This window comes from Trypanosoma equiperdum, assembly GCF_001457755.1.
Source record: "Trypanosoma equiperdum strain OVI genome assembly, contig: ctg_1074, whole genome shotgun sequence".
Classification (NCBI taxonomy): domain Eukaryota; phylum Euglenozoa; class Kinetoplastea; order Trypanosomatida; family Trypanosomatidae; genus Trypanosoma; species Trypanosoma equiperdum.
Window position 1 is genome coordinate 6,982 of NW_027123032.1, and position 22,630 is coordinate 29,611.

At 47.0% G+C, this 22,630-nt stretch overlaps 7 protein-coding genes across 7 annotated transcripts; all 7 read left to right on the forward strand.

Annotated features, from left to right (window-relative positions):
- Positions 1-204: 204 nt before the first annotated feature.
- TEOVI_000547500 (uncharacterized protein) lies at positions 205-2,271 on the forward strand (the record flags this gene model as incomplete). Its single annotated transcript, XM_067220189.1, has 1 exon — positions 205-2,271. One exon carries the CDS (start codon positions 205-207, stop codon positions 2,269-2,271), a length of 2,067 nt encoding a protein of 688 aa, XP_067076290.1.
- Positions 2,272-3,091: 820 nt separating this feature from the next.
- On the forward strand, positions 3,092-4,975 carry TEOVI_000547600 (kinetoplastid-specific dual specificity phosphatase, putative; the record flags this gene model as incomplete). Its single annotated transcript, XM_067220190.1, has 1 exon — positions 3,092-4,975. The coding sequence occupies one exon, from the start codon at positions 3,092-3,094 to the stop codon at positions 4,973-4,975; it is 1,884 nt and encodes a 627-aa protein (XP_067076291.1).
- Positions 4,976-5,659: 684 nt separating this feature from the next.
- On the forward strand, positions 5,660-8,296 carry TEOVI_000547700 (RNA-binding protein, putative; the record flags this gene model as incomplete). Its single annotated transcript, XM_067220191.1, has 1 exon — positions 5,660-8,296. One exon carries the CDS (start codon positions 5,660-5,662, stop codon positions 8,294-8,296), a length of 2,637 nt encoding a protein of 878 aa, XP_067076292.1.
- A 952-nt stretch (positions 8,297-9,248) lies between these two features.
- On the forward strand, positions 9,249-14,657 carry TEOVI_000547800 (tRNA pseudouridine synthase D (TruD), putative; the record flags this gene model as incomplete). The annotated part of the gene is made up of 1 exon (XM_067220192.1): positions 9,249-14,657. One exon carries the CDS (start codon positions 9,249-9,251, stop codon positions 14,655-14,657), a length of 5,409 nt encoding a protein of 1,802 aa, XP_067076293.1.
- A 1,279-nt stretch (positions 14,658-15,936) lies between these two features.
- TEOVI_000547900 (protease regulatory ATPase subunit 4) lies at positions 15,937-17,136 on the forward strand (the record flags this gene model as incomplete). The annotated part of the gene is made up of 1 exon (XM_067220193.1): positions 15,937-17,136. One exon carries the CDS (start codon positions 15,937-15,939, stop codon positions 17,134-17,136), a length of 1,200 nt encoding a protein of 399 aa, XP_067076294.1.
- A 1,661-nt stretch (positions 17,137-18,797) lies between these two features.
- TEOVI_000548000 (uncharacterized protein) lies at positions 18,798-19,946 on the forward strand (the record flags this gene model as incomplete). Its single annotated transcript, XM_067220194.1, has 1 exon — positions 18,798-19,946. One exon carries the CDS (start codon positions 18,798-18,800, stop codon positions 19,944-19,946), a length of 1,149 nt encoding a protein of 382 aa, XP_067076295.1.
- A 1,341-nt stretch (positions 19,947-21,287) lies between these two features.
- TEOVI_000548100 (uncharacterized protein) lies at positions 21,288-21,968 on the forward strand (the record flags this gene model as incomplete). Its single annotated transcript, XM_067220195.1, has 1 exon — positions 21,288-21,968. The coding sequence occupies one exon, from the start codon at positions 21,288-21,290 to the stop codon at positions 21,966-21,968; it is 681 nt and encodes a 226-aa protein (XP_067076296.1).
- Positions 21,969-22,630: the final 662 nt, after the last annotated feature.

The window sequence follows — 22,630 nt, forward strand, 5'->3', positions numbered from 1 at the left end:
ACGTCGGTGCTGCTGTACCTTTTTAACACCTCTCGCGTGTCACCTCCGCATCTTTCTTTATTTTTCTCTTTTAACTTCCCCTTACCCCCTCTTTGCGGGTATGCAAAGCAGAGGGACAGGGAGTAAGGGACGCCATCAGGCGCAAAATCATTTGCAACGACCTCTACGAAACATAGGGATTTACCTACTCCGCGTAGTTAATCGATGATCAAAGGGAGTGATCCGCTGCACCATGGCCTAAGTGAGGGGGCCGGCGGCAATAGTCGCGGCGATGAGAATGACACGGTAGTTAATAGTAATGTTGAAGTAATGTGCCTAGATATGTCGCGATCGTCGTTGCTGGCAAACAGCACGAAGCCGCCGTCATCTTCTTGCAGCGACACCCCAAGTAGTTGCAGTGACTCCAACATGAGTGGGATTGATTTTTATTGTCGACAGGTACCCATATTCTCTCAAGGAGTTGGTGTGGATTACTTTGTTAACGGTATGGGGGGATATGAAGGTCATTTGCACCAGCAACCGCAAGGAGGGGAACTGGGATTCGATCAAAGGAATAAGCAAGGTGGAAAATCATCTTCATCACCATCAAACTTTCATCACAATGTGAATGAGGAGTGTTCAGCAACCGTAGCTACGCGTTTAGCAGGTGGGCTGAGCGACGATTGCTCGGGAAACAATACAAGACGTAGAAACTTCAACCATTCGATGTGCAATTCGCCAGAGTTGCGATCATGTGGCGACGAATACGCTGCAGAAGCTCGTCGGAATGTGCCTGGATCAAGTAGAGGTGTAATGGCGGCCGTATCGCAAACACAATCCCTTGGAAAAAGGAAAATTGCTGAAGGCAACGTTCAGGCTAACCTTCCACTTCTCCGTGTGAGTGATTGTGGCACGAAGACAGTTCATATAATCCCTCTCGGCAACACAAATGTCACAAGTCAGTTTAAGTGTTCGTGTTGTGATCATGTTTTTGAGTTATCGTTTGTTACGAATCATGCAGATAGTTCAGCAAAGGAAAAAGATCAGGAGAGAGGACGAAATACTGAGGTAGGCTTAACGTGCACATACGGTAATGGATTAGATTCTAATACTGGTGAGGCAACCGCGGTTGACAGAAGTGCTGAATTCTTGTTTCGTCAACAACCCGATCGCGAATCAACTTCATTATCACTTCTTGGAATGAAGTTTGACAAGGGTTTCAGAGTGAGCGCTGGCTCCGTCCGTGGTAATTACGGTTCCCACCCAGTGCAAAACGAAACCAATGCATCTCAGGGAGCCGTTCGTCACTCGCTTGAAGATCGTCGACGACGGTATCAGAGTGGAAGATTTTCGCAGGGAACACCAAAGGAAATAAAAGCTAACGACTCACTTTTCCCTTCGTTACCGACATTTAGTCCAACCTCGTTTGTTCGTGCGTACGTCGGTGAGGGAAACCTGCCATGGGAAGCAACCTTGGACAACGTACCCGCCGTTACAGTTTCCTGTTGTGTCGCCGCCTTGAACCTTATCGCTGTGCAATTCCTGCGGCATCACGTTATTGATACGCGTGATCATTTTTGTCTTTTTGCCACGGGAACGTATATGATATTTGCTAGCTATTTTGTTGCCTACTACTTTCTTGGGCACTACACGGAGTCATTCCGACGCATATCCCGTGATAAACAGTTTTACATCATTGCTAACCTTATCAAGGCCGGTATTCTTGCCTCGCTTGTGCCGTTCGCAACACTGCATCTAAGTCGCATTATTTTGTTTGATGAGTGGGACACCAACACACTCCGCAATCTGGGCTGCATATACACCATACCGGATTTTGTATCTATGCTTATTGTAAAACGCATGAGTTGGTCGACGTGGACCCATCACTTATGTGTCCTGTTGTTTAACTTCTTTAGCACAATGAACGATTACACACAAGAAAACGTCTGTCGCTGCGTTGTCGTTTATGCAGCATTTTCCACGTTTGCGTACTGCGTGAATGTATTGCTTGCTTCGCGTTTTCTAGGTGTTAAACCAGGCATTGCGCGGATACTTTCACATGTTTCAGTCGTGGCATATTTGTTTTTCTGCGGATTGAATTGGGTTTGGCAAACATATTACATTCACCGGTTGCTGTACGGTGGCAATGGCCACTGGACCGTTTACGTGTATATCGCTCTTGTGGGACTGGTGATGTACGACGATGTAACGCTTTGCCAATGGCTGATTCACAACGCAAGGAACACAGCATTCGCGGCTGCACATCACAAAGAACAACGACGAAGGCAATGAAACTTCGTACGCGAAAGGGAAGTGCAATAGTTGGGATGTTGTTTTCACCTCTTCTCATTACATGCCGACTCAAGTAACACTTGTGACAATCACCAAAGTAGTGTAAATCATTGTTTGTGTTTCACCACGTGAACTTGCAGTGTACTTCGCGCGTCGTTTGTTTGTTAAGCTATTTATCAACTCTCGTGCCTTGCACTCCTCTTCACGAGGTTTTCTTCCATATCACCTTTGGTGTTAATTGCTGTGCTTGTTTGAACCAGCCTTAATGTCCACCCTCTCCAAGTTTTGGAGGTTGTGCTGAATTGTTTTTTTTCTGCGTTTTCACAGGATATTGTTGTTGTTATTTGTGGAAGCAAACCACAACCTTTCGCATTTCTCCTTTTTTAAAAAAATGCGTTTTCAACAAAACAGCGTGGAACAAGAACTGTGCCCCCTCCTCTTCCACGTGCTGCGGATACAGGTAATCACATCTCAATATAAGTAAAAGAAAAAGGATACATAAAGGATCATTACCATACATCTATATAGCATTGCCAATATTATTGTTATTACTGCTATTACTATTATTGTTGCTGTTGTTCACGCCTTAAAGCGTGGTGGTAGAAACCCAAGGCATCCGGTACGCCTACACCACCCATCGTTGGTATCGCGAACGAAGCGCTGCAGGCGAGTCCCCGCCAGAGGCCGTAAAAGGACGCTCAACACGCGTTAATTCTTCTTCTGTTTCCAGTTCATCAGAAGAAATTATTCGGAGAAGGAGCACCGACAACGACACCATCCAACCAACCAAAGGTGCATAGCGGATGGTAAGGTGTGGAAGATGCGTATGATAGACAGTGAAGATGTGGCATTTTTTTTCGCCGTCATGACATGGAATCCCGAACTTCTAGAGATCATGCTGGAGAAAGCACCAAACCCTCTGTATGTGGAGCGGGCAGCTGCAACTGAAGCGGCTCGCTTTGCAGCTGCATATCCCCTACCGGAGGAGACATCAAAACCGGTGGTTTCAAGATGCCGACCGTCTGCAAGGAGGCAAAGGAGGGCGCGTAAAACAAAGCGGGGCTGCGGAGTGCGATTGTCTATTCCATGTGCGTTCTTTTGTGAATATGAAGCCCCCAATTTTGATGAAGAGGACGATTTTTACTGTGAAGATGATGAGCATGCAATGCAAGAAATAAAGGACGAGGCAGACCCTGATTCCTCAGTCGCGGAAGTTGAGCACGACCACGAACCGGACCCAAACTCATATTCCCCTGTTGAAGGCTGGGGGAGAAATGCTGGGAACTGCATTGGAAGGGTTCTATCGGACTCAGTGGACAATGGCAACAAACCCTTGGGGTACAGCATGCGTGACTTTCTGCAAATCTTCTTTCAAAGCTTTCTGATCGTTTCGTTGTCTCAAGTGCAATCTCAGCGCGTCCAAAATGAGTTCCCGCTATCGCTTTCACCTCTAGAGCGAAAGGCTTGTGAAATTGTTCGTCGCTACAAAGATCCTTTCAAAGAAATTCTCCGAAAGTACGTCATAAGCGGAGATTGCGAAGTTGAGCGGCACGGGGCTCAGCCATTATTTGTGGATGGGTTTTGTATTAAAGCAGTCCAGCACGAGGAGGGTGAAAAATGGGCACCGCCACACGAGCAGCTCTTTATTGCTGGTAAGGATCCTGTCTACCAGCCGCTGTTGATGGAAATGCTTGGTATTACACGAGTGGTTCAGTGCTATGCAGAAAAAGGGGCAAATTACCCTGCAACCCTGCATGCTTGTGCCACTGCAGTTGGTCAAGCAGCCTCCGGGAACCGCGACAGAACGGTTCACACGATGCAAAGTTGGCATCGTTTACTAACACAGCATCCCAAACTGAGTAAATCTAGTGATGGCGGCACTGACATCGCAACTGCTAATGAAGATTTTGATCTGCCTTGTCCGTCTGAAGAAGAATGGGAGAAACTCCAAGGAGACATCTCCCGGTGCGTCACTCCACTGCAGTGGAAAACTTACACAGTGTTTGGTCCATACCTTGTTTTCTCGGCAACGTTACCATTCAGCAACGGTTGTGTGACAAAGCTTGTCGTCCCAGCAGAGGATAAGGATACATACGACCTCTCCGTGCACTTCCAGGAAGGCGTTTTTAGGTACATCCACGGGACTCCACTCTTTCCCGTTGATGTCGGCCCAGCACTGGTGCCTAAAGAAAGTACAAGAATGGAAGATCAGAGGAGTCCCTTGTTGGCAAAGTCATGCCTGTTGCATTGTTCTGCCGGTATGCACCGTTCCAGTGCTTTAGTCATTGGCTATCTCCTATGGCTTGTGGCACTTTCTGGTGGGAAGTTGCCCATGGAGGGCAAACCAACTCTTGCGTTTGTGCCTGGACGTTATGCATCGTATACTCATCGTCAAGGAAGCGTATTTGCCGAATCTTACCTTACCGTCGTTCTCCGCAGCCAGCAGCGTGGATCATTTCCTACAGAGGAAGTAAGTGCCTCGCCGATGCATGCGGGCGCCGCTGTCGTATCGGTTGCACCGACGCAAGAGCCAGAGCGTGAGATACAGGAGGAGGATGTCCGTGCTAAAGCCCAGTTGAGCGACGAGAAATCAATCTTACACTATTGTGCTGATCATGTACGACAGCAGCGTTCCATGGCAGTCCCTATTGCCACCGCTTTACAACAACTTCACCGTTATGCCCGCCATTTGCACTTAGCGTAGCAACTGATGTTTGGTGGCATAGAGAAATGTGATAAGGAGAAGTGTTGTGATTAGGTGATGGACGTCGCAGGACGACACTTCAGCTTTTTCGTTATGTGGTCATCCCTCCTTCCACAAAAGCTGGATGACGTTGTCTCCCCCGTTTTGCGATCAATTTTATGTTATGATGTATATGTGAAGCATTTTCTTCCGGGAGGAATGAAAGCCTCACATGCAGTTCATGTGTAGGTCAACTTTTAACGAATACATTACCTGCTTGAAAAAAAGTGGGGAAGGGTCTGCTCCACAGTAGCGGTGACCGTAAAAGGTCGATGCTGCCCACGTTTCTGCGCTGTGACTCCGAGGCAATCGGCGTCTCTACAAACGAAGGATGCTGAGAAACAAACGGCGAATGCATAACTGCGGTGGAAGTTACAAGTACAATATTCTTGGTGTTGGTGCGGATGAGGTTATCAACACTTTTACTGTTGTATACATATTTTTCGGACGCGTGGACGTTTCATCGATTGGCTGCGAAGTTGCTTGCTGAATTATTTTAAATAATTTTGGCCCCATCTCTAGTTTTCATTTGTTTTCATCCCGTTAAAGTACTCATTAAATCAGTGAGTAACCCCTTAAGCGAGAGACTCTTCCTTTTACTTTTTGTTTTTGATTAGTTCTCGTGAATTTCACATAGCAGTTCGCATGGGGCGTGATAGTCGCGGAGACCGATACGGTCGCAGGGACGATGTTGTTGACCCTCATGGCGGTTCCCGGGGCGGTGGTGAGGCGTCTTCATCTCGCTACAGTCGCTATGCAAGGACGAAACGCTCGCGATCTCCCCGTGGAGGTCGCCGGAATTCAAGTGAAGAGCGAAAACACCGACGGCACCGCAGCGAGAGTGTCAGTCGGCAGCGCCGGCGTCGCGAGGTGAGCGGGGACAGTGGGAAGAAGGGCCACCGCCGCTCACGTTCACGCTCACGGTCGCGCTCACGGTCCAAACCGTCTTCCAGGCGAAAGGAGGGAGGGGAGCTCTCGCGTTTCAAAACGGTAGACGTAAATGAGCTTCTGCAGTCTCCCACTCCCGATCCATCTGCTGTTCCTAGCAACTCCTTACAAACTCAAATATTATTCCAGTTACTGCAGCAGCAGCAGCAGCATGCCGGTTTATTGAGTGATCCGTTACCAGCGGCAGTGGCGATTCCTCCGGTTGAAACAACACCAATGATCAGCGTTGGCACAGTTGCCGGTGCTGTGCAGTCGGCGTATCCGTTGCAAACAGACGGGGAAGTCCCTCAGGAAACACTTATTGATCAACCGGCGCCAGCGAAAGTACTTCCATCTGTCGCGGATTTTGTCCCCGTCATCCCGAAGAGCTTAGTTGGGCTGCTGACCACCCCAGCAACCGGTAGTAACGTTGAATCCGGCGGCGCCGACGTTTCCGCGGCAAGCGGTGGAGGAGCGAATGGTGGTACGTGCGGTGTGTTGACAACGGCAACTGGGGCGCTCGCAGTCTTGCAAGCACCAAAACTTTCCCCAGAGGCGGAGCGCCGGGCACGTGAGGCAAGGCGGGCCCACATTTCGTGCTTCCCACGAGGCACGACGCAACAGGAACTTCTGGACTACTTCAGGACCATCATACCGATAGTTCGCCGCATTCGAGTGCAGCGTGAAATGGACCGGTTAACCGAAGAAGCGCGTGCAAAGCTTGGGAACGACGCGGAGGCGGAAAATATTGAGCGTCGTGAGATACCACCCAACGCTGTGATTGATGTTGACCGTGTAATTGATCTAGCAGTAAATAGCGCAAAGTCAAAACCCTTTGGATTTTTGGAAGTCAGTCTTGCTGATCTTGTGACAGAATTGGTTGAAGAATCCGTGCGGGACCCGGATCGCTTTACCTTTGTTGCTGCTGATGGAAAACCGTACCCTATCACCATCCGTCGTCCACGAGACTACCAGGAGCTTCCAGGAGTAGATCACCGAAAGGTTGTGATGCTTGGTTTCCCACCAACGCTCCCTCTGGAAAAATTGCGGCTCGTGTTTGAGCAGTTTGGACAACTGCTTGCGTTTGATGTGAAGGAGGGTATGGCCTATGGTGAATTCGAGAAGGAAGAAGATGCCGTTGAGTGTGTCCGTGATTTGCAAGGAGAGGTGTTGGGTAACCGAGTGGTTGTGCTAATGCCGCTTTATGATTGGCTTAAAGTTGTTTGTACTCATGCCGACATTGATGTTTCACTTGACCCCGACGACCCTGTAGCAGGGACGTCGCTTTTGGCTAAAACAAACCAAAACGATGGTGCCATCGTACCGCTGCTTGCTGAAGATGTGGAAAAGAAGGAGGAACCCGTAGACCACATGAAAGAGCTACTGGAGCTTACGGTCCACCTGCCAGACGTGATTCTGCACTTTTCGAAGACGTTTCCACATCTTAGGTCACTGTACGGTAGCACAGTACCGATTTTCCCCACCCGTATCCTTGTGTTAATGAATCTGTTTGATGAAGAGGAACTGGTGTTGGATGAGACGTACGAACGACTTGTGGAAGAAGTCTCCGAAGAGGTAGAAAAACACGGGCGCGTAAAATCTTTAATCATTCCTCGGAGGACACCCCCTCCACTCCCGCCCAAACTTCCAAAAAATGTTTTGGCTTCGCGAACGGGTGCTACAAAGAATTCGGAAATGGGACAACCCAAGCACTCGCAGAACGACGATTCTGATGGTAGTAGAAAAGACTATGAATTCGCTGCTGATCCTACCGCGCCACCCATGCCTTCAAATATTTCTGTTGGGCGTGAGGATGTCCAATCGTTTCGCGGCGATAATGACGGAATCAAACATGATCAAGGAGACGGAAGTAATTTAAATACTAACAATGACAGTATTAATGATGATGAAGATGAGGAAGCGAAGTATGAGCGCGAGAAAGCGGAGTATCTCAAGGCGCGGGAAGCTTACACAGAGAACATACTGCACCCAGTTCACGGCGGACTAGGCCGTGTTTTTGTGGAGTATGAGTCGGTGGATGAGGCAGCCATTGCTCAACGGGAGATTGCTGGTCGGTTGTTTGGAGGCCGCACCGTTGTAACGTCTTTCATGTTTGAAGATGTACTATATCCACCAACCACTGAGGAAGAGGAAGCGCGGGCTGAAGAGAAAGTACAGCTCTACTTGGAGTCAATCGGAGCGGGGGATGGTGATGAAGGCGAAAATGTTGGCAACGGTGAGGCGCAACCGCATGGAGGTACCGAAGATGGGACGCAGACAGGTGCCTTTGAGGAGGGCCAAAACTTGCCTTTGAAAACGGAAGGTGATGACGGTATCGCAGGTATTGACGGTTAAATTCTTTTACTTTGAGTGCTACCAGTTCATTTATGTGGTTCTTTGTCTTGGAAGAATTACATTTCGGCACTTCTAACCTTTGTAGTGCTCAGGGATTAGAAAAATTGAAAAAGTCACCGTAGCATTTATCTGTGCTTGTGTGCATACTGCGAATGACGTAGGGAAAACAAACGCTGCTGTGGAATCCACGTACTGCATGTAGTGCGATGGAAAGGTGGTGCTTAACGAAGTTCAGACGGTATTGAATGGGCTGAACATTCTTCGATGTGGGGCCACTGTGGCGGCGGTGCGGAGATCATGAAGTTTTGGTGGCATAAGGGAGACTTTACACCTTTCTCGGCCGTTGATGATGGGTTAAAGCGCAACTTAGCCGGAAGCGATTGGGAAAAGGTTATTGCCGGTAGTTCCCCAAATAACCTTCTACTTGGCTGTATGCCACACACACACACCATACAAACTTTGTGAGAACCCTTTTGACTGTCAGTACTCCTCCTCTTTCTACATGCTCTATGGGATTATTCTTCCTCTTATTTGCAGATGATCTAGCGCACTGTTTTCTGTTCTCGGTGCATCTAGGCGGGGATAATATCACAAATGCAGCTCTCTCCGTACATATGGATTACCTTGAAGTACGTACACTGTTTTAACGGGAGAGTTAGGGGCAACATCTTTCATATTTTCTTTTGTCAATAGGTAGTTGAGGGGCGTCAGTACTTTGTTGTTCCGAAGGTTAATGGTTTCTCTTTCATTCACCCCAACCCCTCACTATTTAATATTTTTGTTTACTCTCTCTTATGTAAGGTACTTGCATTTGTTTGAATTTATGCATTACCGCTGCCGCTGCCAACTCCATTCGTTAACTTTTCTCTTTTTTTTTTCTCTCTCTCTCTGCATTGAACCGGCACTTTTAATTTACAATGAGCAGTGAAAAAGTGACTGTTGGAGGGAGTATATGCTGTTTACTTGCAGTTCACGTCGTTTAGTCGGAAGGACTCTCACACTGTACCTTCTGCGGCGTAACTGTAGTGCATTAACCGCTTCTGTTTCCCGCACCGTTCCAAGTGATGAAAGTGTAGCCACCAGCGGAGGCCGCATCGTCAGCGCCGCACCCGCGCCAAATTTGGCGCGCAAGGAAACTCAGCGGAAACAAGTAAGGCGTTCCAAACCATCTACAGCAGCAACCGCCAAAGGGGAATCTACTGGAGAAGAAGGGACTGAGTCTGTGGAGCATATATTATCTCTAGTGTCTGCGTCGCAAGTAAGGGCTTGCAGTGAAAGCCATGAACCAGAAGTATCCAGTTCTTTTGCTGCGTCGCCACAAACACCAGTAACTCAAGCGTTACAATTACATCGGCGACTCGCCAGTGAGAAACAGCAACCACACATAGGTATCGGAGAGACTACTGTCTCAAGTTCCGCTAGCATTGCGTCTGAACGAGTGGAGCGTCGGCGGAAAAAATGGACGGTGGCAGAGTCGGAGTTTGATGCTGGGATAACGGAGCGGTTGCTTCCAGAAATACGCAGACTGGCAGCACTGCACGAATTACATTATGGAGACGCGGTCATGCGTGAGGTGGATTCTTCCACATATTTTGCTTCGTTGGGAGGTGCCACCGCGTCCGTAGCTGATATGCGGGCAGATGACGACATCAACGATGCCGACTTGACCGATGATGAATTCCTGAAGTTCGAGGCGGAGCAGGTAGAAGTTGCGGGTGGCCCGGTGTTGTATAACACCTCTTCAAGCGGGATTATTGAGAAGTGTCAGAAGAAGGAAGAAATAACAAATGCAGCAAACGACGAAGAAAAGGTGTGTGCTCACAGTCTTCAAACACCTTGGTTTGTTCCAGCCGGTGGTGTTGTTCGGCTGGAGCCATTACCCCCGGAAGATGTGTTGTGTCTTTTGAAGTTTCTCATGCATCTACGGCAACAAACCCTTGATCAGCTCCCCGTGCCTCTTCAGGCGAAAGTGAGCGCAACTGAGCGGGTACTTCGCTCGGTACATCAGGAAGAGAAGTCGAAGGAGATCCCAATCGTTCCGAGAGCAGTAGCAGATGGTGGTACTACGTGTATTTCCTTTGAAGATGTCATGGTTTACCTTGACAAAGCGCCATCTCCGATCCTTGGCTTCACAGAAAACCTTCCACCAGGTGAGAGCCCTGCGTTTGTGTTTGTTCTATACACAGAGAACGTCTCACTTCAAAACGCCATAGGACACATGTCAGCACTTTTTGAGATACCTCAGCGTGCCTTCCTTACGTGCACAGCTGTGTCCAAAATGTCATGTGGTGCAGTGCTGTGTGCGGTAACCCCCAACCAAGTGCGGCGAGAGCACTTGCTTCTGCTGAACACAATGCGTCACCCTGGCTTTGTGATCCGTGTTGGTTCCATACAAGAGGTGAAGGATGCGGAACGAATAGCAAGCCTGTTTGGTGACCTTGCGCGTTGGCAGCCACTCCACGAAGTGGAAGTACTGCTTCGACGTGTGAGTTGTCGCAGTCGGCAAGAGCTTGAGCACCGCCTACGCGCCATAAAAGAGGTGGGTGCTGTGTTCTTTTGCTCCAACCGTGAGGCCTCTTTAGTACGGGCGGCGACAGATTTGCTTCATGGATTTTATAGGTCCGCTCTACTGAGTGCGCTGCACCGCCGTCACGCACCACTAGAACTTCGGCAATTCATTAAGCGCCCAAATGTTATCACTGCAGCTCGCGCCCGTCGCGCTTCGACGGATCCAACAATTCGTCAGGCACTGAAAAACTACGAGTTAACACAGGGGAACTGGGAACAGACAGTGGCGAGGATACCTTACGTTTGGCGTAGACGCTGGTTAAATGCTCTGCGAAGCTCTGTCTGGAACGTTATGGCGTCTCGGCGATTGTCACTTGATGGTGCGTCACGGCGAGTCATTCCTGGGGATATCGTTTTCCGCCCGGAATATCGTGCTGATGTCCATCACCGCATGATCCCAACAGTGAAGGCAGAGCACGTGATGGTCGTTCGTGACGAAGAGGAAGCAGCACTCTGTAGTGTCGAAGATATATGTATTCCTTTCCTTAGGGGGACCTACCCACCTGAACTGTTTGCACCTGAGGAAACAAAGCATCCGATTATGACAAATACGAGCATGCTAGCAATTCTTCGGGAGTTGCATGCACCTCAACTACTTCTGGGTATGAATGATGCTTGTCGTCAGTTGATGGACATCCGTTGTGATTGTGCACCTCTCCTTTTCCGTCGCCTTATAATCAGACCCATTGCGGTGTCGTTCACAGTGCTGGAGGATAAACCTCCGGTGAAGTCCGTGCACTTCGACGCCGCTCGATTGCTGTTAAACGACAGGTTAATGCATCAGAATGCTCTTCGTCGCAACCCTTTGCAGAAATCAGATCCTTCGAAACGGTGTGGAGTCGGTGCTGACGGCGAAGCTAGTCTTCCATCCTGTTCTTCTTTAGCTAACCAGGATGTGGTGCTGGACCAAACGACCATCGGTGCGCGTCTGATGTCGGGTGTTCTTGCCGAAGAATTCTTTACGACACCAGATCGCAGTGATTACGTGACACTCGGCCACGTCACGCGCAAGCTGCACGGTAACTTTGTAGCTGCCGCTCCGCAAACACCCGAAGATGCGCTAGGAACTGTTGATCGCCTTTACAGTGTTCATATACATGCAGTTTTGCGCTACGGGGTGGGGGCTATGTCTCAGTTGCTTCGGGAATATTTTATTTTAGGAGGTGTTGAGGCTGAGAGCGATAGTGCGCTACAACACAAGGTGCACCGTATGCGCCGCGAACTTGACAATGAAACACAGTATTTAACTGCACCAACATTCTGCACCGCGTGCTACTCTCGCTGTCATGACGCGTTGAACTCATGTGCGGAGTATCAGCACAAGCATGGAAAGCATTTGGGAAGAAAACGGCGTGAGGAAACTCTTCAGCAGCTACAGTTTATGGGGAAAACGTTGCCATCAGTTGCAGATACTTCACCCCTGTCTTCGCGTGAGGCAGCTACTGTTCCTGGAGGCGGTGAAATCAGTGCTGTTTCCGGTGTGAACGGCTCTGCAGTTGAGACCCAACAAACAACGAAGGGCGTCACTAATGCGTCGCACACTCAGCTTGAGCTAGAGTTGTTGCTCCGACGGCGAAACGGGGAACAAAAGTGGGGTGTGCACCTCACCTCATCCCTTTGCTTAGCAAACATCGATGACGTTAGTGTAGTAGCGGGTGGTAGGTTGCGTTGTGTCTGCGGAGATGTTACTAGCGCGATTTCACCGAAACAGTTATGCAGAGTGTTGCTACAAGGGAGTGTTGAGGATATTTCTTCAACCTCAAATGAGATTAATAAACATCATATGTTGGCTCTTCGACGTTTCGTTGCTGTATCTACAGGTGAGAAGGTGGACACCATATATGAAAGCAGCAATAAAACGTGGGATAATGGTTGTGAAGCCGCGTCTATTCTGGATGAAAATTCAGACGGTGTAAAGCTCACTAAGGTTGCCGAAGTTTTCTCCGTTTCATCACCACGACACCCGCAAACGTTAACAACTGAATCGAGGGGGGAGATCGACACGGTGGTGGGAGACTCCCGTACGTTGCTCCACAACTGTCGGTGGGCTTTGAAGGGTATCAACGATGCGGAGGTGGCTGACCGGAAGCAAGTGGCGGCAGTGTTTGTGACAATTGGAAAGCAGCGGGAAGTGCGCTTGCGCTTTCGGACCACTATTGATCTTCCTCTTTCGCACATCAACGAACATGGGAATGACAGTAATAACGCGGGTGGTACTGAGCGCTGTGAGCTTCCAGCCGTTGCTGAGCTTACGCTTTCGATAGCCGAAGGAAATGGTAGTTGCGGGAAATCTGGGTGGGGAGTGATGATTGACAAAAGTTCGCTCGCTCTGCTGAACCTGTCTGAGCTTCTCCAGCAACGGCAAGTGGGGGTGAGCGGAAGGCTTAACCCACCAATACCTTCTTACATAAACCCTTCCGCCGCTGATGGGATGTATGTGCTCCATGCCTTGGATGGGATTCCCGTCGCCTCTCAACAGGAGGTTAGCTTTCATATGGGAAAGCGAAGACAAGCTTTGAAGGATATATCCAATGGTAAGCGCAGTTCCCTGCGTTTGCAACTCCGACGCTTGCAAGGACATCCGCAAAAAGGTGTGGCAACAGTTGAAACCGCTAAGCTACCGGGGGCGACAATGAAAACTATTGTAGCTGCCGGTGTTGAAGCGGATGGAAAGAGGGACAAAGTGACGACGGTGGTGAATTCAACGACCACAGTCGAGGACGTAAGCGATGCGGCGGAAAGTGAATCCGGCTTGACGCCTTTACTACCTTGCAGCCCACAATGTGTGCCTCTCACCTCAGTGCAACTTCGACGCAGTGTGTTCACCATTGCGATAAATCGCTCTGCAGGTGCCCCTCGGGGTCGTTGGGGAATTAGGGTACAGCGCGGTACTCGGCGGCTGCAGTACATTCAGCACAATCAGTACTTCACATTTCAGGTGTACACGGCGAAACAGAACCAAGCCGTTCGCATTGCCGATAACTTGCGCTTACATACACACCAGCTGAAAAGTTCTGGCACCTCGGAGCCGGACGATGGTACGGTGGCAAGCGAAACGGAAGAAAAAGAGAGAACCACCGCAGCATCCTTCTCTTATTTTATTTACATGATTGCAGGTGTTAACTACCGACATGTCGGTACCAACGAAGAGCTACGAGCATCTCTCACAGAAGCGGGGCGTTCGCATGAAGAATCTGTAATTCTACACGTCCAACAATATCGTTTGGCTTACATTGCGCTTTCTGTTAAGCGGAAAGAGGTTGCGGGAGGAGGAGCACTTGAACCCGTTGGCTTGTGTATATCAAAAGATATGGTGATCAAATCTGTTGTCGCTGGTAGCGCGGTAGCACGAGCCATCATCGCTGCTACACATGAGGACTGCTCACTACGCGGCCTCATTGTGGAGGATCCATCCAGCAGTGGTGGGAACTTTTCCTCGCCCAACCAAACGTGGCGGTTCGATCTTGATGAAGACGAAGAAGGGCAGCACATCCAAACTAATTCCCCAGTGGGGGATGCTGGTGCGCGTAATGTACCAGGTAATTCCAACTCTGATGCCGTATTAGGTAGACGAGTCGCTCACTGGAACATGGTGGACGGTGTAGCACTCTGTGCTACACATGATAAGGTGGAGTCTTCAGCTGGTGGTGAGTCAAGAAATCGTTTTGTCTGGCGAATACTATACGCTGCTCGAGCTGGCCCACTGCGCACACCCCAAGATGTGGCGCGGACCTTCGCTAGCAACATTCAAGAGGATACGATTTTTGTTCAACAATGCGTAATGGACGACTAGGCGTGTTTGTGTTGCTTTTTTTGGCAACGGAGGAAAGTGCAGGCACGTTACAAATGGTTGTGGGACGCGTGGCGCGTTTTTCGTTCTCTCTCCGTCAATTTCAGTCCCGTTTCCTTTATCATTTGTTCCGCCCTTTTCACTATTTCGCATTCTTGTGGTGAGCTCTTTTTTCCTCTTTATTTGTGAAGACGAGAGAAGAGCATTCTTTTCAGTTAAATAACAGTTAAGTTAACGGGTGTACACTTCCGCGGGTGGAGCCACACTCAACTAAGAAGAAAATAGGAGCTGCCGTACGCACACTGATAAAGGGATTTCTTTTTCTATTTACTTGTTGTGGTGTTGGGTTATTTTTGCGTGTTTTTTTGTGTGTTGTCTTTATTATTTTTTTTTTCGTTTACTGAAGTCTACAATAACAGAAATAGTAAAGACATTACCACTTGTTTTAAGGGGAATGGGGGCGAGTATGGAAAAAAAAATGAACAAATCAAGGACTAAACGAGCGTAGGCATTGTGTTCCTATGACACATATTCGAAAGGAAAGTGGGAGATTGTGAGGGATACATGCATGCAGCGGATTGGAAGAAGGAAAGACGATATACATTTGTGTATCCGCATGTGTGACTTGTTACCGTTGTTATGTGGAAAAGTGGGGTAACACTACGGGAAGAGATGAGGCTCATTGTATAGTGCCAGTGGCGAGTGAAAAGACGCAGCGGAATGATAAAATATATTTTCTTTGTATTTATAAATTGTTTGCGCGTCTTATTGGTACTTTCTTGGTCTTTTTTGTTTTGTACCCTGATGCCTCTCCGTTGCCGTGACCTCCTAAGTTCCTTCCGTAGTTACTACACATTTTCTTTTCATTTCACACATCTCTACTATTCCCTACATGGTGGGCTGGAACTTTTAGGTGCATCTTTGCTCCTCCTTTACTCCGCCTTCCAAATTCATTCGGTATGATCATGTTAATACAATCGGTATCTGCTGCTCCGTTCGTGTGCCATCTTAACGGGAAGTCAACTATTATAATCTTTATTTTTCTTTCCTTCTGTATCTTTTTGTCCAAAACAGAATATATTGTTTGGTGCGGTTTACTGTTATTGTCGTCGTGCTAAGAGTGAGTATATATTGATAAACTGCTACGTATATTTGTAAATATATTTATATCTGGATATCATTCTTGCATTATAGTCAGTGGGAGAAGGTTGAAAGCTTGTAAAAGGGAGGGGGAAGAGACGATTTGTGCGGTTGTGTACGTGATCAAAGGAGGTGGTTGACCATGCAGGAACGTCAGGAGGAGTACGCCTCACTTTCTGAGCGGGAGCAGTTGCGGCAAGACGTCATTGCCAAAACTATACGACGCAATGAATCACGGGCACGCGTCCGTGAGGTTGCAAAGGCAATGGAGGCATCGGAGAGGGAGTTGATGCGCGTGGTGGATCAACTTAGTGCTCTCATGAGCATTGGCCACTTCGTTGGTGAAATTCTTCACAAGGTGGATGAAGAGCGGTTTATCGTACAGAGCGTTTCCGGTGCCCGCCATCTCGTTGGTTACAAGAAAAGTATCAAGCCGGAGAAGCTGAAAATTGGAACTCGTGTCGCACTGGAAATTACAACGCTAACAATTGTGAAAGTGCTTCCCCGTGAGGTTGACCCACAGGTATATAACATGCAAGTTATGGAGAACGAGAAGAATATTTCGTTCCAGGAAATCGGTGGCTTGCAGGAGCAGATGCGGCAAATGCGAGAGGTCGTAGAACTTCCTCTGACGAATCCGGAGTTGTTTGTGCGTGTCGGTATTTCACCTCCTAAGGGCGTGCTTCTTTACGGCCCGCCGGGAACCGGCAAGACGCTACTTGCTAAAGCAATTGCGTCCAATGTTGACGCTGCTTTCCTGAAAATTGTAGCGTCCTCTATTGTAGATAAATATATTGGCGAGTCGGCACGAGTACTGCGTGAGATGTTTGCTTTTGCGCGCGATCATGAGCCATGCATTATTTTTATTGATGAAGTGGATGCTATTGGCGGGAAGCGAATCGAGGGTAGTTCCTCCGACCGCGAGGTTCAGCGTACGCTAATGGAACTACTGCATCAGATGGATGGCTTTGAGAAGCTAGGGAAAGTGAAAGTGATTATGGCGACCAACCGCCCCGACACGTTGGACCCCGCGCTTATGCGTCCCGGGAGGTTAGACCGTAAAATCGAAATCGGACTACCGAACGAGGCCGGTCGTCTTGACGTGCTGAAGATTCACGCATCCAAGATTACGAAACAAGGCGACATTGATTACGACTCGATCGTCAAACTCTCTGAAGGTTTTAATGGTGCCGACTTACGCAATGTTTGTACCGAGGCCGGGATGTTTGCCCTTCGCGCGGGCAGAGATTACGTCATCAACGAAGACTTCAACAAAGCAACCCGGAAGGTGGCAGATTCTAAGAAACTGGAGAGTGCTCCACATCAATACTCAGAGCAATAGCTTCCGTTGGCGTCGTGACAGTGTGTTCTAAAGAGGAATGGTGTGCTCAACTGTAGAGAAACGAGGTGCGGTGTCGGATGAGAAGAAACGAAAAACAAACAAGGGAACACATTAATGTGCAGTCGTTTGGAACAGGAAGGAGGAAGAGCATGTGTCGTGTGTCGTGTGTTCAATGACTGTGATGTGGGTGAAATGCAGGAAAAAACTCTGGAATTTCAATGGTGCTCCAAAGGGAAGCAAGGGAGGAAGGGGATGTGCTTGTGGTTACGTAAATCGGTGGGATATTCGCATTGAGAAAAAAATACGTTGCGAGTTGATCTGAAACCTCCAATGACAGTGATGATGATGATGATGATAAAAAATGGTACCATTGCCGGCAAGTGGAACACAGTAAGGGTTTCCCTTAGGTTCACATGGGAACGAAACCGTTGTTCTTTTGGGAAGGGCCGTTGCTTTCATCCTCTTTTTGTTTTCACGGCAGATACTGGCTTCCAATAACACGAAACACGTCAAACACATTTTTAAAAATACTTTTGGTTGACGTATTATTTCCCCCTTCCTCTCTTTTTATTCTCCCACATCCCCCCTTCCCTTGTCGATCCGCTACTGCTAGTCTCACCACGTTACAGAATTGTGTGACATGACACAAGAAAAAAAAAATTACCCATTCAAACCGAACACTAAACCCTAAAGGAGACGACATTAAATGAAGGGAAACAAAAGTTTACCCTTTTTTTTGTTGTTTGAAGTACTGTTGTACCACATTAATTAACTGCGTGCACTATTGACCAACTTCTCTTTCTATTTTTTTTTTTTTGACTTCTCTTGTTAAGGGATAAATAAAACATTCTACTAAATCAGGTAATTGATAAGTTGGCGTGTGTTGGAGGTCCGTATGTTACCGAATGGTGCAGGTTTCTCCATTTGTATGCAACCGCAGGGGAAATGCAACCCCAACGTTGCTCATAATTCCTCACCCTCTAAACGTAACGCAGCATCCTTAAGCGTTAGAAACAATAATAATTGGGCGAGGGGAGAGCGACATCTGTTTTGCTTCGCGTTTCTCTCTTCTGTTTTATGCATCATGTGAAGAAGGAGTTGTGGAAGGCGAAATATCTTCGGGGTTTAATAATAAGGAGGAAGGTACGCGGCATTGATGGTATTGAAGCGCATTGTGAAATGTTTTTCTTCCCCCTTTTTTTCGTCAGCAGCGGTGTTGCGGGCCGACCCCCGCCATCTCATATAATTGCCGTTCTGGAAGGCATGTGGTGGAAACAAAAAGTGGAAGGTCCCCCTTTTTCTTGTTTTTTTTTTCATCTCTCTCTCTCTCTCTCTTCCCTTGTGGAGCGACTGTAGCGAGCATCCCATTATAATAAGGCGAGTCATTACTATGCCGAAGTGTCCGTATTGTGTAAGATTGATCCTATACCGTTATTTGTATTGAAGATCATACTACCATGTGACACGCGGTTTCCCTTTTTGTTATAACAAATTATACTGTTACGCCTTTTTGTGTGTTCTTTGTTTTTTTTTGTTCTTTTAGTGTAGTGGTAGTGAGCATATATTTTAAACCTTGTAGGCAAAGTCTTTAAAAAAAAAAAAGACCGTTAGATTCAATAGTTCTTTTTTCTTTTTCTTAGCTGACTTGCCACTGTTTTTGTATGGATCCTTTGGACGATTGGGACGTCGTTGGGGCCGATGATTTTACACCTCGTGTTTCCAGTGGTGACAAAAATGAGGATCCGAGTACAAAGAAAGATGCCGATGATTCTTTATTAAACCATGAAGAAAATGCCGTTAGCAGTAAAGATTCCGTAAATGTTTATAACACTCCCTCTTTTGTGAAAAGTAAATGTAGAATCCCTTCCGGGCCTCAGGTCGTAAGAAATGATAGTACACCTTCCAATAATTACAATATTGTTGCAAGTCCCGGCAATGAAGGTGAGCCTTCAGTACAGCGCCCACCGGCGCATCGTGAAATTACTGGAGCTAGTGTTCTGCAAGCACGGGGAATATTACATGAAAGCTTTGACAACAGTAATGCGCAAGAAGTTGTTCATCGCTGTCAATATGTAAAACATGCGGTGGAACCGCAGCAAAATTCCGTGAGCGCGGTTTCCAATTCAAGATTATATAATTTGATTGGAAAGCTGTTGTGTGCGGGGCAGTTATTGGGTTTGGCGACGCCCATTAGTGATGGGGAGGAACAGAATTGTTGGGCATTATCAGTTAAGTTGTGGAGTCACACGTCGTGTATCATTAAACAGATGGGCTCTGCTGGACAACTTATGTGTTTTATGGTATTTCTTTACTTTGTTTCCGCTGCCCCAGTGGGACGGAATAAGACGGAACACTGCAGTCCCTCCATCAACTGTTGCAGTCTTTTTAAGGATGGTGTACGGTATTTTTGTTATTTGCTATTTCTAGTGGGACCACTACTTCGCATTGCGGAGTTTGCTGTCCAAAAGAGGTCCTTTGGTAAAGCGCTGCACGGCTGTGAGGTTGGAGGAAGGGCGCATAAAATAGTGTGTAAAGCAGTTACATGGTTTGGTAAGTGCATACTAACGACTGCATTAATCGTGCCGCAAGAACCAAAGGGAGGAGCGGCGGTTAGTTATGTGACTGCCAAAGAAACAGTGGGTAGTTGTAAAACCAAAGTTAGCGATACAACGGAGTGTTTTGCTAGAGTGAACAGCGCCTCGGAGAAGGCGGTTCTTGGAGTGAACCGTCTCTTGTTTGTCGTTGTTTGCATTTCACTAGTTTCAATTATGCGCGATGCTGAAGAGCGTTGTACCCCTTCATCCCGCTGATACGATTTTTGGTTATGATAATCACCACAGCACACGGTGCTACCTTTATTTCAGTGAAACTGCTTAATGTTTTGTTTAAGGGACGGCTCCGCAACGGAAACGGGTGTAGAAGAAGAACAAAAAAATGAGAGAAGAGAAGTTAATATGATTAAGTTGGAAAGAAAAAGTGGGCGTTTGCATGTGGGTATGTGTGCTTTCCAAGCATGAATACTGGATTTTGCCTTAGTTCGAACCCCTGGCTTGCGCTTGACTTCTTTTTTTTGTTTCCACATATATATATATATGTCATTGTTAGCATTTTTATGCTAGTTGCGTTATCTTTTTTTGCTTTATTGTTCGTTCACTCCCTCTTTTACCCCCCCCCCCTCATCACATTATATATACGTATATGTTCACGAGTATGTATGTTTCAGTTGTGGTTTTGTGTGCTTCCTGAAAAAAACGGCTGTTCCATCCAGTGACTTCGAAATGGGAGGTGGAAGTAATAAAAAAAAAAGACGAAACAGAGGGGAAAGAAAGTTTCATATTACATTACTTATCACATTCCAACCAATTGTGGTTTCGGTAATTTTCAGGTGAACTAAGACAAATAATAGGTAAAAAAATAAATGAGAAGAAAATAACAGAAATGATGAAGCCGGGGTTGAAACTTGCTTCTGTTGGAAAAGGAAGAAATCGTGTGAGGTCATATTTTTCTCGGATTTATTCCTGTTGTTGTTTGATTAGTTTCTTTTTGGAGTTCTCTTCCTTACGTTTATCTCCCTTTTTTTTTTGTTCGGTTACTTTCACGGTTCTTTCCCGCAAGCGCAAATGTATCTATCGTGGTTTTGTCAGACCATATCTATGTTTGCGTTTACATATTTAGTCTTACTTTAATGTCAACTTTGCGTCATTTATTCAGGCTCCCTTGTAATACTTTCCACTCGCCTCTCGTACGCCCAGGGAAGGGGGCAGCAGCAACGAGAAAGGAAGGGCTAACGCGAAATATATACATATATATGCCAGAAAAATATTTCAAATACGAAACAGATGGACAAAAAACATGAATTATTCAAAACAAAGCAAAAGAAGTGAGAGGAACGGAATGTGGACACTCTTTTTTTCTCTCTCTCTCTCTTACATTTCGTACCATTAGCAAGTGGTCACACAAGTGCAATTGACGCTACTGCGTGTAATTTAATGGCTCAATGGGGGTTGAAACCCGTGCATGAAGGATTTCCATCATCTTTTAAAACCAAACATTATTTCCACTTCTCCTGCTTCTCGTCGCCCCCCCTTTTTTGTTTTCACGCCCTCGCTGCCACATCATCTATTGTAGTATTCTGTTCCCTGAGGTGAAAGATGAAGCTTCTAAAGTTCGTCAACTGTGATGCCCCAAACGTGAGCCCGGAAGCTCTTCACTTCTCAATGTCAAGACAACGTGTTTCGCTTCACAGCGGTGACACTTCCGATAGGAGATCTGGAAGCAGAAGTTCCGCAACTGAGGGTAATGCATCTATAGGGAAAACGTGGCGCATTGCGGAGGGAGGAACCCCAATAACTGGAGGTTATTGGTTGTTGGGCGATAACAATGAGCCAATAGGCCCTGTTCAGGAGGTTATACTTGCCGTCCCGGAGGTTAAGGAGGCTGATGTTACTCCACGAGGCATCAACGAATCTGTTGTGAAAAATGTAGAGTTTTTCAGTAAATTTGGAAGGTCCATGCAGCGAACCAGGGAAACATTTGGCGATACGTATTTGTCTGCTCCCAAAAGCGTTATTCCTCTATCGGATGCGGAGCGAACCTTTGCGAAACGGGCAGAGAGGGCGCGTATGCCTCTGAAGCGAAGAGCAGAGGCGGTAGATGCTGAAGGGGGGCCTGGCGGTGAGGTAGTGGCGGCAGCGGCAACGGCAACGGCAGCGGCAGCAAATCCAACAGCATGTGTGGAACCCAGCCCGCGTCCCGTTAAGAAAGAGAAGAAAAGCAAAAAGATCACTACCCCGACTCTTACTCCGGTGCGAAGCATTAAAAAGGAAACGTGATACATCAGGAACCGAAGTATGTCGCCTCCCATCGTGACGCCGTGTGCTATGAGAGTTTGTTTTTTCTTTTTTCTTTTTCTAAGTTTGAATACTGTGTGAGTATGCTTGTGTTATGGGACATTCAGTTGAGGGTGGTGCTTGCGCATTTACTCGGTTTGTACGTTCAAAAAAAAAGGGGGTTAAATATTGTGTGTGTGTGTGTGTGTGTTTGTGAACGTGTGGTATCGATCGTGGTGTTTACGACAGCGCATCAGCATTGAAATAAAAGAGGATTTTACGCAGCTGAGACTTCCAAAGGGGAGTGGATGAAAAATGGAGGAGGGGAAAAAATTGTAAGTAGATTGCTTTTTCTTTTCACTTTCATATATATATATATTTGTTCTCATTTATTAGTTCTGTTTGTTTTGTGATATAAAAGAAACCGGACAAAATATCTGGCAGCTTTTTCTCCAAGAAGAAGAGAAGGAGCTGAAAAAAATATCAGCATTAATAACAGATAAAAGTGATATATTCTAACAAATAAGTTTTTTTTTTAAAGTAGTCAGAACTTACCGACAGAAACAATAAAAACAAAGAAAAATGAAAAAAAAAGAAAAGAAAAGTATTCCACGCATTTATTTTCCACTTCCCACAGAAATCCCGAACCTTCTTTCTTTCAATAA